Source organism: Pristiophorus japonicus, chromosome 10 (genome assembly GCF_044704955.1).
Source record: "Pristiophorus japonicus isolate sPriJap1 chromosome 10, sPriJap1.hap1, whole genome shotgun sequence".
Lineage (NCBI taxonomy): Eukaryota > Metazoa > Chordata > Chondrichthyes > Pristiophoridae > Pristiophorus > Pristiophorus japonicus.
In genome coordinates, this window is record NC_091986.1 from 172,319,469 (window position 1) to 172,332,925 (window position 13,457).

At 48.5% G+C, this 13,457-nt stretch overlaps 1 protein-coding gene across 2 annotated transcripts in view; it reads left to right on the forward strand.

Moving 5' to 3' along the window:
- fryb (furry homolog b (Drosophila)) overlaps positions 1-13,457 on the forward strand; it is a 439,334-nt gene that overhangs the window by 364,501 nt on the left and 61,376 nt on the right. For both annotated transcript variants that reach the window (XM_070892324.1, XM_070892325.1), the window contains exon 51: positions 11,836-12,009. In XM_070892324.1, the coding sequence (XP_070748425.1) occupies positions 11,836-12,009 (174 nt within the window). The remainder of the gene's footprint in view (positions 1-11,835; positions 12,010-13,457) is intronic.

A 13,457-nucleotide genomic window follows, 5' to 3' on the forward strand; every position in this document is an offset into this window, starting at 1 on the left:
CAGTGGCGCCAGAAGCCATCAAAATCAAGGGCCACATGAACTGCCAATCACACCTCATCAACCCACAATGCGAGCAATCAACAACAGATTGAGAGAAGCTCAAGGGAGATCAGCCAGACACAGCTCATCCTTCAGAAACAATGGAAACGGTCAGTGTTGGAGATGTGGGGGAAGGCACTCAACCAGGGTGTGTCGATTTCAGCATGCCGTTTGCAGAAACTGCAACTACACAGGGCATCTGGCTCGCATGTGCAGAAAAACAGCAGCTCGGCTGGTATACGAATCGGAAGGGTCAGAAAGCGGACCAGAAGACGGTTGGAACAGTGCACGAGACGCCTAGGTACAGCGGGTTAACACGATCAATGTCCACTGTTCTTACACCAAGACGCCTCCAATTATGATGAGGGTTCTACTCAACGGGATACCCGTCAACATGGAACTGGACACGGGGGCCAGTCAATCCGTCATGAGCGGTCAACAATTTGAACAGCTGTGGCCGCACAAAAGCAACAGACCAAAACAAACAAAGATCGACACCAAACTAAGAACCTATACTAAAGAAATCGTCCCAGTCCTTGGCAGCGCCATGCTCTCAGTCACACACAAAGGGATGGTGAACCGACATTCCCTGTGGATTGTCCCCGGGGATCTTCCAGCCCTGTTGGGGAGAAGCTAGCTAGCAGAACTTAATTGGAAATGGTATGATGTTCACGCCATGTCATCAGAGGAACGGACCTCCTGCTCAACAGTTCGAAGACGTTTTGAACATCTCTTTCAGCCAGGTGTGGACAGCTTCAAAGGGGCTAAAGTTAGAATCTACATGTCATGTATCTTACATTATTATATATAACTGTATCCTAACATGCTATACATAATTGTAATAAGATGTGACCTGTAACCACCAACATACCTTACCACCAGGGGTGCACTTGCAAGAGACAGGTATATAAGGACAGATCTCAGGCAAGTGCAGCATTCCAGAGCTGTGAAATAAAGCTGCAAGTCCAGAATGACCTTGACTTCACTACATGCCTCATGTGAATCTGTACTGAGGGGACAGGACTTTACAGTGGCAACGAGTTATGGGATTACAGAATCCACAGAATGGCAAACAACGGATCAGATGAAAAGTACAATGCGGGAGACAATTGGGAGGACTTTATAGAAAGGCTCCAGCAAAGCTTTGTAACCAAAGACTGGTTAGGTGACGGTAAGGCAGACAAGAGAAGAGCCCATCTCTTGACCAGCTGTGGCTCGAAAACATACACTTTAATGAAGGATCTGTTGGCACCCGAGAAACCAGCAAGCAAGTCGTTTGAAGAATTGAGCACACTGGTAAGAGACCACCTGAAGCCAGCGAGCAGCCTACACATGGCCAGACATAGGTTCTACAACTACAGACGCTGTGTGGGCCAGAGCATACCCGACATCGTGGCGGAACTTCGGAGGTTGGCTAGTTTATGTGAGTTCTCCGATGAACTGAGGAGAGAAATGCTGAGAGACTTTTTCATTGAAGGAATAGACCACGCAGGCATATTCCGAAAGCTCATAGAGACCAAGAACCTGACCTTAGAGGCAGCAGCACTGGTTGCACAGACATTCTTGGTAGGGGAAGAAGAAACGAGGTTGATTTACAATGCAGGTACAACAACTAACGAAATATCAGAACAAGAAGTTCACAGCACTAAACAAGCTGCTACCCCGACACACAGACAAAACCGGGAGAACAGGCTCTCAACAGCAGGCAGAAGCCATCAAGGGCCACAGGAACGGCCGTTCACACCTCATCAACCCACAATGCGAGCAATCAACTATAAACTGAGAGAAGCTCAAGAGAGATCAGCCAGACGCAGCTCATTCTTTGGAAACACTTTGAACAATGGAACAGGTCTGTGCTGGAGGTGTGGGGATGGGCATTCATCAAGGGGATGTCGATTTCAGCAGGCTGTTTGCAGAAATTGTGAATATACAGGGCATTTGGCCCGCATGTGCAAAAAAACGGCAGCTCGGCTGGTATACGAATCGGATGCATCGGAAAGCGGACCAGAAGACGGTGGGGACAGTACCTGGGACACCGATGTACAGCGGGTCAACACGATCAATGGCCGCTGCTCCTACAACAGGACGCCTCCTATAATGATGAGGGTCCTACTCAACGGGATATCTGTCAACATGGAGCTGGATACGGGAGCGAGTCAATCTCTCATGGGCGCTCAACAATTTGAACAACTGTGGCCGCATAAAAGAGACAGACCAAAACTCACAAGGGTCGACACCACACTAAGGACCTATACCAAAGAAATCGTACCAGTCCTCGGCAGCGCCATGCTCTCTGTCACACACAAAGGGACAGTGAACCGACTTCCCCTGTGGATTGTCCCAGGAGACTGGGGAGAAGCTGGCTGGCAAAACTAAACTGGAAATGGGATGATGTCCATGCCATGTCATTAGAGGAACAGACCTCCTGCTCAACAGTTATAAAGCAATTTGAACATCTCTTTCAGCCAGGTGTGGACACTTTCAAAGGGGCCAAAGTCAAAATCTACATCACACAGGATGCTAGACCGGTCCATCACAAGGCCAGAGCTGTACCCTATGTGATGAGGGAAAAGATTGAACACGAACTAGACAGGCTTCTGTGGGAAGGCATTATATTACCTGTGGAATTTAGCGACTGGGCAAGTCCCATCGTCCCAGTCATGAAGCCTGATGGATCCGTACGAATCTGTGGGGACTACAAATCGACCATAAACAGAGTCTCCCTACAGGACCAGTACCCGCGGAGGACTTATTTGCCACATTGGCTGGAGGTAAACTTTTCTCAAAATTAGACCTCACATCTGCGTATATGACGCAAGAATTGACCGAGGAATCCAAGCTACTCACCACCATCAACATACATCGAGGCCTTTTCATGTACAATCGATGCCCATTCGGCATCAGGTCGGCAGCTGCCATATTCCAGCGCAAGATGGAGAGTCTGCTCAAGTCCATCCCGGGGACGGTTGTATTTCAAGATGACATACTTATCACGGGCAGGGACACCGACTCCCATCTCCGTAATTTAGAGGAATAACTAAAGCAGTTTGATCGGGTAGGCCTCCGAGTCAAGAAATCCAAGTGCCTGTTTCTCGCACCCGAGGTTGAATTTTTGGGCAGAAGGATTGCCACTGATGGAATCCGCCCAACAGAGTCCAAAACACAAGCAATTCGCCTGGCACCCAGGCCCCGGAATGTCTCAGAACTGCGCGCCTTTCTCAGGCTACTCAATTACTTTGGGAACTTTATGCAGAACTTAAGCATGCTGCTGGAGCCTCTCCACGTGCTACTCAGGAAAGGGTGCGATTGGTTTTGGGGGGACGCCCAGGAACGCGCCTTCAATAAGGCACGCAACCTTCTGTGTTCCAACAGTGCTTTGACTTTCTTTGACCCAGGTAAAAAGCTAGTTCTCACATGCGATGCGTCAGCGTATGGGGTCGGGTGCGTTTTGCAACATGTCAATAGTGCGGGCAAATTACAACCCATAGCTTATGCCTCCAGGTCACTTTCGCGGGCGGAGCGCGGGTACAGAATGGTAGAGAAGGAGGCGCTAGCATGCGTGTACGGTGTCAAAAAGATGCACCAATACCTTTTCAGGGCCAAGTTCGTGTTAGAAACCGACCAGAAGCCCCTCACGTCCCTCCTATCCGAGAGCAAGGCAATAACGCCAACGCCTCGGCGCGAATTCAACGGTGGGCACTCATGCTGGCGTCCTACGACTATACCATAAGGCACAGACCAGGCACAGACAACTGTGCCGACGCGCTTAGCAGGCTACCCCTGGTAACCACTGAAGGGTCTGACGAACAGGACTGTGAGATAGTCATGGCAATCAATGCCTTTGAGTCCACAGGCTCGCCCATGACGGCTCGCCAAATCAGAGCCTGGACGGCCAGCGACACCACGTTATCCTTAGTAAAAAGATGTGTCCTAACCGGTGACTGGGCAGAGGCTCGCGATGCCTGCCCCGAGGAATTAAAACCCTTTCACAGGCGCATGCATGAGCTATCACTACAAGCAGACTGCCTGATGTGGGGCAGCCGAGTAGTCATGCCTCAGCGAGGCAGAGAGGCATTTGTCCAGGAGCTCCACCGCAAGCACCCGGGGATCGTTCTCATGAAGGCCATAGCCAGATCCCACATCTGGTGGTGTGGTATTGACGCAGACTTGGAGCTCTGCGTCCAAAGGTGCACCATTTGTGCCCAACTCAGCAATGCCCCCAGGGAGGCTCCACTGAGCCCCTGGCCCTGGCCTACGAAACCGTGGTCGCCGATGCACGTAGACTATGCAGGCCCATCCATGGGCAAAATGTTCCTCGTAGTTGTAGATGCATTTTCAAAGTGGATCGAATGCACCATTTTAAACTCGAGCACAACTTCCACCACTGTGGAGAGCCTCGCAACCATGTTTGCAACGCACGGAATCCCTGACATATTGGTCAGTGACAATGGGCCGTGCTTCACCAGCGCAGAATTCCAAGACTTTATAATTGACCACGGCATAAATCACGTCAAGACGGCACCGTTCAAGCCGGCCTCCAACGGCCAGGCGGAGAGAGCAGTGCAAATCATTAAACAAGGCATGCTTAAAATCCAAGGTCCCACGCTGCAGGGTCACCTGTCGCGACTGCTGCTGGCATACAGACCTCGTCCGCACTCACTGACTGGGATCCCCCCCGCGCAACTGTTGATGAAAAGGACTTTAAAAACAAGGCTCTCATTAATCCTCCCAGACATGCACGAAATCGTTGAGGCAAAGCGCCATAAGCTGACTGAGTACCATGACAGAAATTCGAGGGGGAGATGGAATGAGATAGGGGACAAAGTGTTTGTACTAAACAATGGCAGGGGTCCAAAATGGCTTGCAGGGACAGTAACGGGCAAGGAAGGAAACAGGCTACTGGTAGTACAAATGGACAATGGCAAAACCTGCCGGAGGCATGTAGACCAAGTCAAAAGCAGATTTACCAACAACACTGCGGAACCAGAGGCAGATGACAATGTGGAACTCGCACCATACCTGGTGGACAGACAGAGTGAACAACCTGAGGAAAGGGCAATCCCAACAGACAGCCCAGGCGAGTCAACAACAATCACAACAATCGAAACAGACAGCCCAGGCGCAATACCAGCAACCACACCCAAAGAAAAACAGACACCAAGGCAAACAACTGAACCACAACTCAGACGCTCTATGCAAGAGCGTCGACCACCTGAGAGACTGAACCTATAAAGACAATAAGACCTTGTGGGAGGGTGATGTCATGTATCTTACATTATTGTATATAACTGTATCCTCACATGCTATACATGACTGTAATAAGATATGACCTGTAACCACCAGCATACCTTACTACCAGGGGTGCACTTGCAAGAGACCGGTATATAAGGACAGGTCTCAGGCAAGTGTAACATTCCAGAGCTGTGAAATAAAGGTGCAGGTCCAGAGTGACCTTGACTTCACTGCATGCCTCGTGTGAATCTGTACGGAGGGGACAGGACTTTACACTACATCACACAGAATGCCAGACCAGTCCATCACAAGGCTAGAGCTGTGCCTGATGTGATGAGGGAAAAGATTGAAAACGAACTGGACTGGCTTCTGCGGGAAGGCATAATTTCTCCAGTGGAATTCAGCGACTGGGCAAGCCCCATCGTCCCCGTCATGAAGCCTGATGGATCCGTGCGAATCTGTGGGGATTACAAGTCTACCATAAACAGAGTCTCCCTACAGGACCAATACCTGCTGCCCAGAGTGGAGGACCTATATGCCACGTTGGCTGGAGGAAAACTTTTCTCGAAACTTGACCTCACATCTGTGTATATGATGCAAGAACTGACCGAAGAGTCGAAGCTACTCACCACCATCAACACACATCGAGGCCTTTTTATGTACAATCGATGCCCATTCAGCATCAGATCGGCAGCTGCTATATTCCAGCACAAGATGGAGAGTCTGCTCAAGTCCATCCCGGGGACGGTTGTGTTTCAAGATGACATACTCATCACGGGCAGGGACACCGACTCTCATCTCCGCAATCTTGAGGAAGTACTAAGTCGATTGGATTGGGTAGGCCGAAGAGTTAAGAAATCCAAGTGTCTGTTTCTCACGCCTGAGGTTGAACTTTTGGGCAGAAGGATTGCCGCTGATGGAATCCGCCCAACCGAATCCAAAACCGAAGCGATTCGCCTGGCACCGAGGCCCCGGAATGTCTCGGAACTGCGCGCCTTTCTCGGGCTATTCAATTACTTTGGGAACTTTATGCAGAACTTGAGCACGCTGCTGGAGTCACTCCACGTGCTACTCAGAAAGGGGTGCGATTGGTTTTGAGGGGACACCCAAGAACGCGCCTTCAATAAGGCACGCAACCTTCTATGTTCCAAGAGTGTTTTAGCCTTTTTTGACCCAGGTAAAAAGTTAGTCCTTACGTGTGATGCGTCAGCGTACGGGGTCAGGTGCATTTTACAGCACGTCAATGATGCGGATAAATTGCAGCCCGTTGCTTATGCCTCCAGGTCACATTCCCCACAAAAGGAGGCGCTCGCGTGCGTGTACGGTGTCAAAAAGATGCACCAATACCTTCTCGGGGCCAAGTTTGCATTAGAAACCGACCACAAACCCCTCACATCCCTACTATCCGAGTGCAAGGCAATCAACGCCAACGCCTCGGCGCGCATTCAGCGGTGGGCTCTCATGCTGGCAGCTTACGACTACACGATAAGGCACAGACCAGGCACAGACAACTGTGCCGACGCGCTTAGCAGGCTACCCGTGGCGACCACAGAAGGGTCTGACAAACAGGACTGTGAGATGGTCATGGCAATCAATGCCTTTGAATCCACAGGTTCGCCCATGACGGCTCGCCAAATCAGAGCCTGGACGACCAGTGACCCCACGTTATCTCTCGTTAAAAGATGCGTTTTAACCGGTGACTGGGCAGAGGCTCGCGATGCCTGCCCCGAGGAGATCAAACCCTTCCATAGGCGCATGCATGAACTCTCACTACTGGCAGACTGCCTGATGTGGGGCAGCCGAATAGTTATGCCCTTACGAGGTAGGGAGGCGTTTGTCCGGGAGCTCCATCGCGAGCACCAGGGGATCGTCCTTATGAAGGCCATAGCCAGATCTCGTGTCTGGTGGCCTGGCATTGACGCGGACTTGGAGCTCTGCGTCCATCGGTGCACCATTTGTGCCCAATTCAGTAATGCCGCAGGGAAGTTCCCCTAAGCCCCTCGCACTGGCCCACCAAACCGTGGTTGCGGGTGCATGTAGACTATGCGGGCCAATTCATGGGCAAAATGTTCCTCATAATCGTTGATGCATTTTCAAAATGGATCGAGTGCACCATTTTAAACTCGAGCACCACCTCCACCACTGTGGCGAGCCTTAGAACCATGTTTGCAATGCACGGCATTCCTGACATATTGGTCAGTGATAGTGGTCCGTGCTTCACCAGCGCAGAATTTTATGATTTTATAGTTGACCACGGTATAAATCACGTTAAGACGGCAACTTTCAAACCGGCATCCAATGGCCAGGTGGAGCGAGCAGTGCAGATCATTAAACAAGGCATGCTCAGAATCCCAGGTCCCACGCTGCAGAGCCGCCTGTCGCGACTGCTGCTGGCATACAGATCTTGTCCGCATTCGTTGACTGGGGTTCCCCCGCTCAACTATTGATGAAACGAACCTTAAAGACCAGACTCTCGTTAATCCTCCCAGACATGTATGAAATTGGTGAGGCTAAGCGTCAAAAGCTAACTGAGTACCATGACCGAAATTCGAGGGGGAGATGGAATGAGATAGGGGACAAAGTGTTTGAGCTAAACTATGGCTGGGGTCCCAAATGGCTTGCAGAGACAGTAACAGACAGAGAGGGAAACAGGCTACTGGTTGTACAAATGGACAATGGCCAAACCTGCCGGAGGCATGTAGACCAAGTAAAAAGTAGATTCACTGATAACGCTGAAGAACCAGAGGCAGACTACAATGTGGAACTCACACCACACCTGGTGGACAGACAGGTGAAACAACCTGAGGAAAGGGCAGTCTCAACAGACAGCCCAGGCGAGATACCAGCAATCACACCAAACGAAACAGACAGCCCAGGCGAGATACCAGCAATCACACCGAACGAAAAACAGGCACCAAGGCAAACAACTGAACCACAACTAAGACGCTCCACGCAAGAGCGCAGACCATCTGAGAGACTGAATCTATAAAGGCAATAAACCTTGGGGGAGGGTGATGTCATGTATCTCACATTACTGTATATAACTATCTCACCATGCTATACATGACTGTAACTGGATATGACCTGTAACAATAAGCATACCTTACCACCAGGGGTGCACTTGCAGGAGACACTCCATACCTGTCCCACTATGGTACATAAAGGGAGGTCTCAGGCAAGTGCAGCACTGGAGAGCTGAAATTAAAGGTGCAGGTCCTGAGTGACCTTGACTTCAGCATGTGTCTCGTGTAAGTCAGTACATCAGAGTCAGGACTTAATACTGGATGAGGATAAACTTTCTCCAATTGAATGTTGGGACGACCGAAGCCATTGTTTTCAGTAGCCCCCACAAACTCTGTTCCCTAGCCACTGACTCCATTCCTCTCCCCAACTTCTGTCTGAGGCTGAACCAGATTATTCGCAACCTTGGTGTCGTATTTGACCTTGAAATGAGCTTTCAACCACATATCCGCAGCATAACTAAGACCGCCTATTTCCACCTCTGTAACAGCGGCTGTCTCCGCCCTTGTCTCAGCTCATCCGCTGCTGACGCCTTCATCCATGCCTTTGTTACCTGTAGACTTGACGATTCCAATGCACCTCCTGGCTGGCCTCCCACATTCTACCCTACATAAACCAATACTCGGCTAGCCCTGCTGAAGCACTGAAGTATGGCGGAGAGGCACTGTTGGCGCGAATATATTACCTCATCTCTCTCATCTGGAGGGAGGAGAGCATGCCGGGAGATCTTAGAGAGGCAGTGATCGTGACCATCTTTTAAAAAGGGGACAAGTCCGACTACGGCAACTACAGAAGAATCTCCCTGCTATCAGTCGCTAGAGTTCTCCTCAACTGTCTTCTCCCTGTGGCCGAGGAGCTCCTCCCGGAGTCGCAGTGCAGATTTCATCCCCTACGGGGCACAACAGACATAATTGTTGCAGCGCCACAGTTGCAGGAAAAATGCAGGGAACAGTGCCAGCCCTTATACATGGCCTTCTTTGACCTTACAAAAGCCTTTGACACTGTCAACCGCGCGGGTCTATGGAGTGTCCTCCTCCGTTTCGGATGCCCCCAAAAGTACGTCACCATCCTTCACCTGCTCCATGATGACATGCAGGCCGTGATCCTTTCCAACAGATCCATCACAGACCCAATCCACGTCCAGATCGGGGTAAAGCAGGGCTGCGTCATCGCCCAACCCTCTTCTCAATCTTTCTCGCTGCCATGCTCCACCTCACAGTCGACAAGCTCTCCACTGGAGTGGAGCTAAACAACAGAACCAGTGGGAACCTGTTCAACCTTCGCCGTCTCCAGGCCAGATCCAAGACCATCCCAACCTCTGTCGTCGAGCTACAGTTCACGGACGACGCCTGCATCTGTGCACACACAGAGTCTGAACTCCAGGATATCGTCGACGTATTTACTGAGGCGTACGAAAGCATGGGCTTTACGCTAAACATCAGCAAGACAAAGGTCCTCCACCAGCCTGTCCTCGCCGCACAGCACTGTCCCCCAGTCATCAAGATCCACGGCGCGGCCCTGGACAACGTGGACCACTTCCCTTATCTCGGGAGCCTCCTATCAACAAGAGCAGGCATTGACGACGAGATCCAACACTGCCTCCAGTGCAGCCTTCGGCCACCTGAGGCTTATGGTCTACAGGGCTGTAGGAATACCCGCCCTCCTGAATGGCTCAGAAACATTAGACACCTCAAGTCACTGGAGAAATACCACCAATGATTCTCCGTAAGATCCTACAAATCCCCTGGGAGAGCAGACGCACCAATGTTAGCATCCTCAACCAGACCAACATCCCCAGCATTGAAGAACTGACCACACGTGATCAGCTCCGCTGGGCAGGCCACGTTGTTTGCATGCCAGAGACGAGACTCCCAAACCAAGCACTCTAGTCGGAACTGCTTCACGGCAAACGAGCCAAAGGTGGGCAATGGAAACATTACAAGAATACCCTCAAAGCCTCCCTGATAAAGTGCAGCATCCCACTGATACCTGGGAGTCCTTGGCCGAAGACCGCCCTAAGTGGAGGAAGTGCATCCGGGAGAGCGCTGAGCACCTTGAGTCTCGTCGCCGAGAGCATGCAGAAATCAAGCGCAGGCAGCAGAAAGAGCGTGCGGCAAACCAGTCCCACCCACCCCTTCCCTCAACGACTATCTGTCCCACCTGTGACTGTGGTTCTCGTATTGGACTGTACAGCCACCTAAGAACTCGTGTTAAGAGTGGAAGCAAGTCTTCCTCGATTCCGAGGGACTGCCTATGATGATGATGATGATGACCCATGTCTTAATTCGCACCAAGTCCCGCTCACCCATTACCCCTGTGCTCGCTGACCTACATTGACTTGCGGTTAAGCAACGACTCGATTTCAAAATTCTCATCCTTATTTTTAAATCCCTCCATGGCCTCGCCCCTCCTTATCTCTGTAGTCTCCTCTAGCCCCACAACACCCCGAGATGTCTGCGCTCCTCTAATTCTGCCCTCTTGAGCATCTCTGATTATAATCGCTCAACTATTGGTGGCCATGCCTTCTATTGCCTAGGCCCCAAGCTCTGGAACTCCTTGCCTAAACCTCTTCTTCTCTCTACCTCTCTTTCCTCCTTCAAGACGCTCCTTAAAACCTCCTTCAAGACGCTCCTCTTTGACCAAGCTTTTGGTCACCTGCACTTATTTTCTACTTATGCGGCTTGGTGTCAAATTTTTATCTCATAATACTCCTGTGAAACGCCTTAGGACGATTTCACTACGTTAAAGGTGCTATATAAATAAAAGTTGTTATTTTTGTTGATATTTCATGAATTCAACTTGTGTGTCTATATAAATATACATAAAACATCTGTGTTAAGTTTAGTGTACAGATACATTGAGTTATTATTGTAGCTTTTATCTTGAGTTCAAATCAGAAATTGAAAACAGAATATGAAGTTTTAAAATGTTTCTCCGTTTAAAAAAACAGGTTTAAAACAAATTCTCCATTTTCACACAGCATACAGGAAAACAATGACACAACTTCCTGCTATTAATTAAGGTCACATTGTTTACTCAGTCCTCACACCACAGCCAACTCTTGTTTCACTTTCAAAGGATCGTATGAAGCTCTTTCAAGCTATTTATTAAACATAATACTTTAAAGGTCATATTTGTGAAGATCATTATTTGGATTTTATTTATATCATTATTTGGATTTTATTTATATCAAGCAATAAATTGCAGTTAGCATAATTGGTAAGTTAATTAGTTGCAATGTTTAATTAATTTTCAAGTAAATATATCTGAATGCATTTGATTGGGTGGTAAGATTTAGGAAGACCAGTGAAAGGATTTTCACAATGGAAATAGTATTACCAGATAACATTGATCCCTTGTACAAATATTATCAGAACACTGCAAAGCAGCTCTCTTAAATAAATAATTGTTTGGTATTCTTATAAATATCTAAAAATACCCTTAGTATGTGTAGTTTATATTAGTAATCTTTTACACTAAGTAAGCATTTCATTAAATGTATGAGATACTTTTAAACTGAGATGAGGATATTATCTGTTTTAGGTTATTTTCTCTTCAAGTGGGGATCTTGACCTTATTGAGCATCAGACAAGCTTGGTGTCATCTTCTGAAGACGGTCCAAGGGATCAAGAAAATATGGATGACACAACAAGTGAACAACAATTCAGAGTTTTTAGAGATTTTGACTTCCTGGATGTGGAACTGGAGGATGGAGAGGTGGGGTTTTATTAACAATTGCATTAAAAAAATCTATACTTAATATTTTGGAAGAAAGGATATAGGCTAGTTTTTCTAACAAATATATGGGTAATTATTTTCTTCTGCTAACTATTAACCATAAATTAAAAGCATACTGTTGCTTTGATGCCAGAATGATTGACAGATCCTCCATTATAGAAACATAGAAACATAGAAAATAGGTGCAGGAGCAGGCCATTCGGCCCTTCTAGCCTGCACCGCCATTCAATGAGTTCATGGCTGAACATGCAACTTCAGTACCCCATTCCTGTTTTCTCACCATACCCCTTGATTCCCCTAGTAGTAAGGACTTCATCTAACTCCTTTTTGAATATATTTAGTGAATTGGCCTCAACAACTTTCTGTGGTAGAGAATTCCACAGGTTCACCACTCTCTGGGTGAAGAAATTCCTCCTCATCTCGGTCCTAAATGGCTTACCCCTTATCCTTAGACTGTGTCCCCTGGTTCTGGACTTCCCCAACATTGGGAACATTCTTCCTGCATCTAACCTGTCTAACCCCGTCAGAATTTTAAACGTTTCTATGAGGTCCCCTCTCATTCTTCTGAACTCCAGTGAATACAAGCCCAGTTGATCCAGTCTTTCTTGATAGGTCAGTCCCGCCATCCCGGGAATCAGTCTGGTGAACCTTCGCAGTACTCCCTCAATAGCAAGAATGTCCTTCCTCAGGTTAGGAGACCAAAACTGTACACAATACTCCAGGTGTGGCCTCACCAAGGCCCTGTACAATTGTAGCAACACCTCCCTGCCCTTGTACTCAAATCCCCTCGCTATAAAGGCCAACATGCCATTTGCTTTCTTAACTGCCTGCTGTACCTGCATGCCAACCTTCAATGACTGATGTACCATGACACCCAGGTCTCTTTGCACCTCCCCTTTTCCTAATCTGTCACCATTCAGATAATAGTCTGTCTCTCTGTTTTTACCACCAAAGTGGATAACCTCACATTTATCCACATTATACTTCATCTGCCATGCATTTGCCCACTCACCTAACCTATCCAAGTCGCCCTGCAGCCTCATAGAATCCTCCTTGCAGCTCACACTGCCACCCAACTTAGTGTCATCCGCAAATTTGGAGATACTACATTTAATCCCCTCGTCTAAATCATTAATGTACAGTGTAAACAGCTGGGGCCCCAGCACAGAACCTTGTGGTACCCCACTAGTCACTGCCTGCCATTCTGAAAAGTCCCCATTTACTCCTACTCTTTGCTTCCTGTCTGCCAACCAGTTCTCAATCCATGTCAGCACACTACCCCCAATCCCATGTGCTTTAACTTTGCACATTAATCTCTTGTGTGGGACCTTGTCGAAAGCCTTCTGAAATTCCAAATATACCACATGAACTGGTTCTCCCTTGTCCACTCTACTGGAAACATCCTCAAAAAATTCCAGAAGATTTGT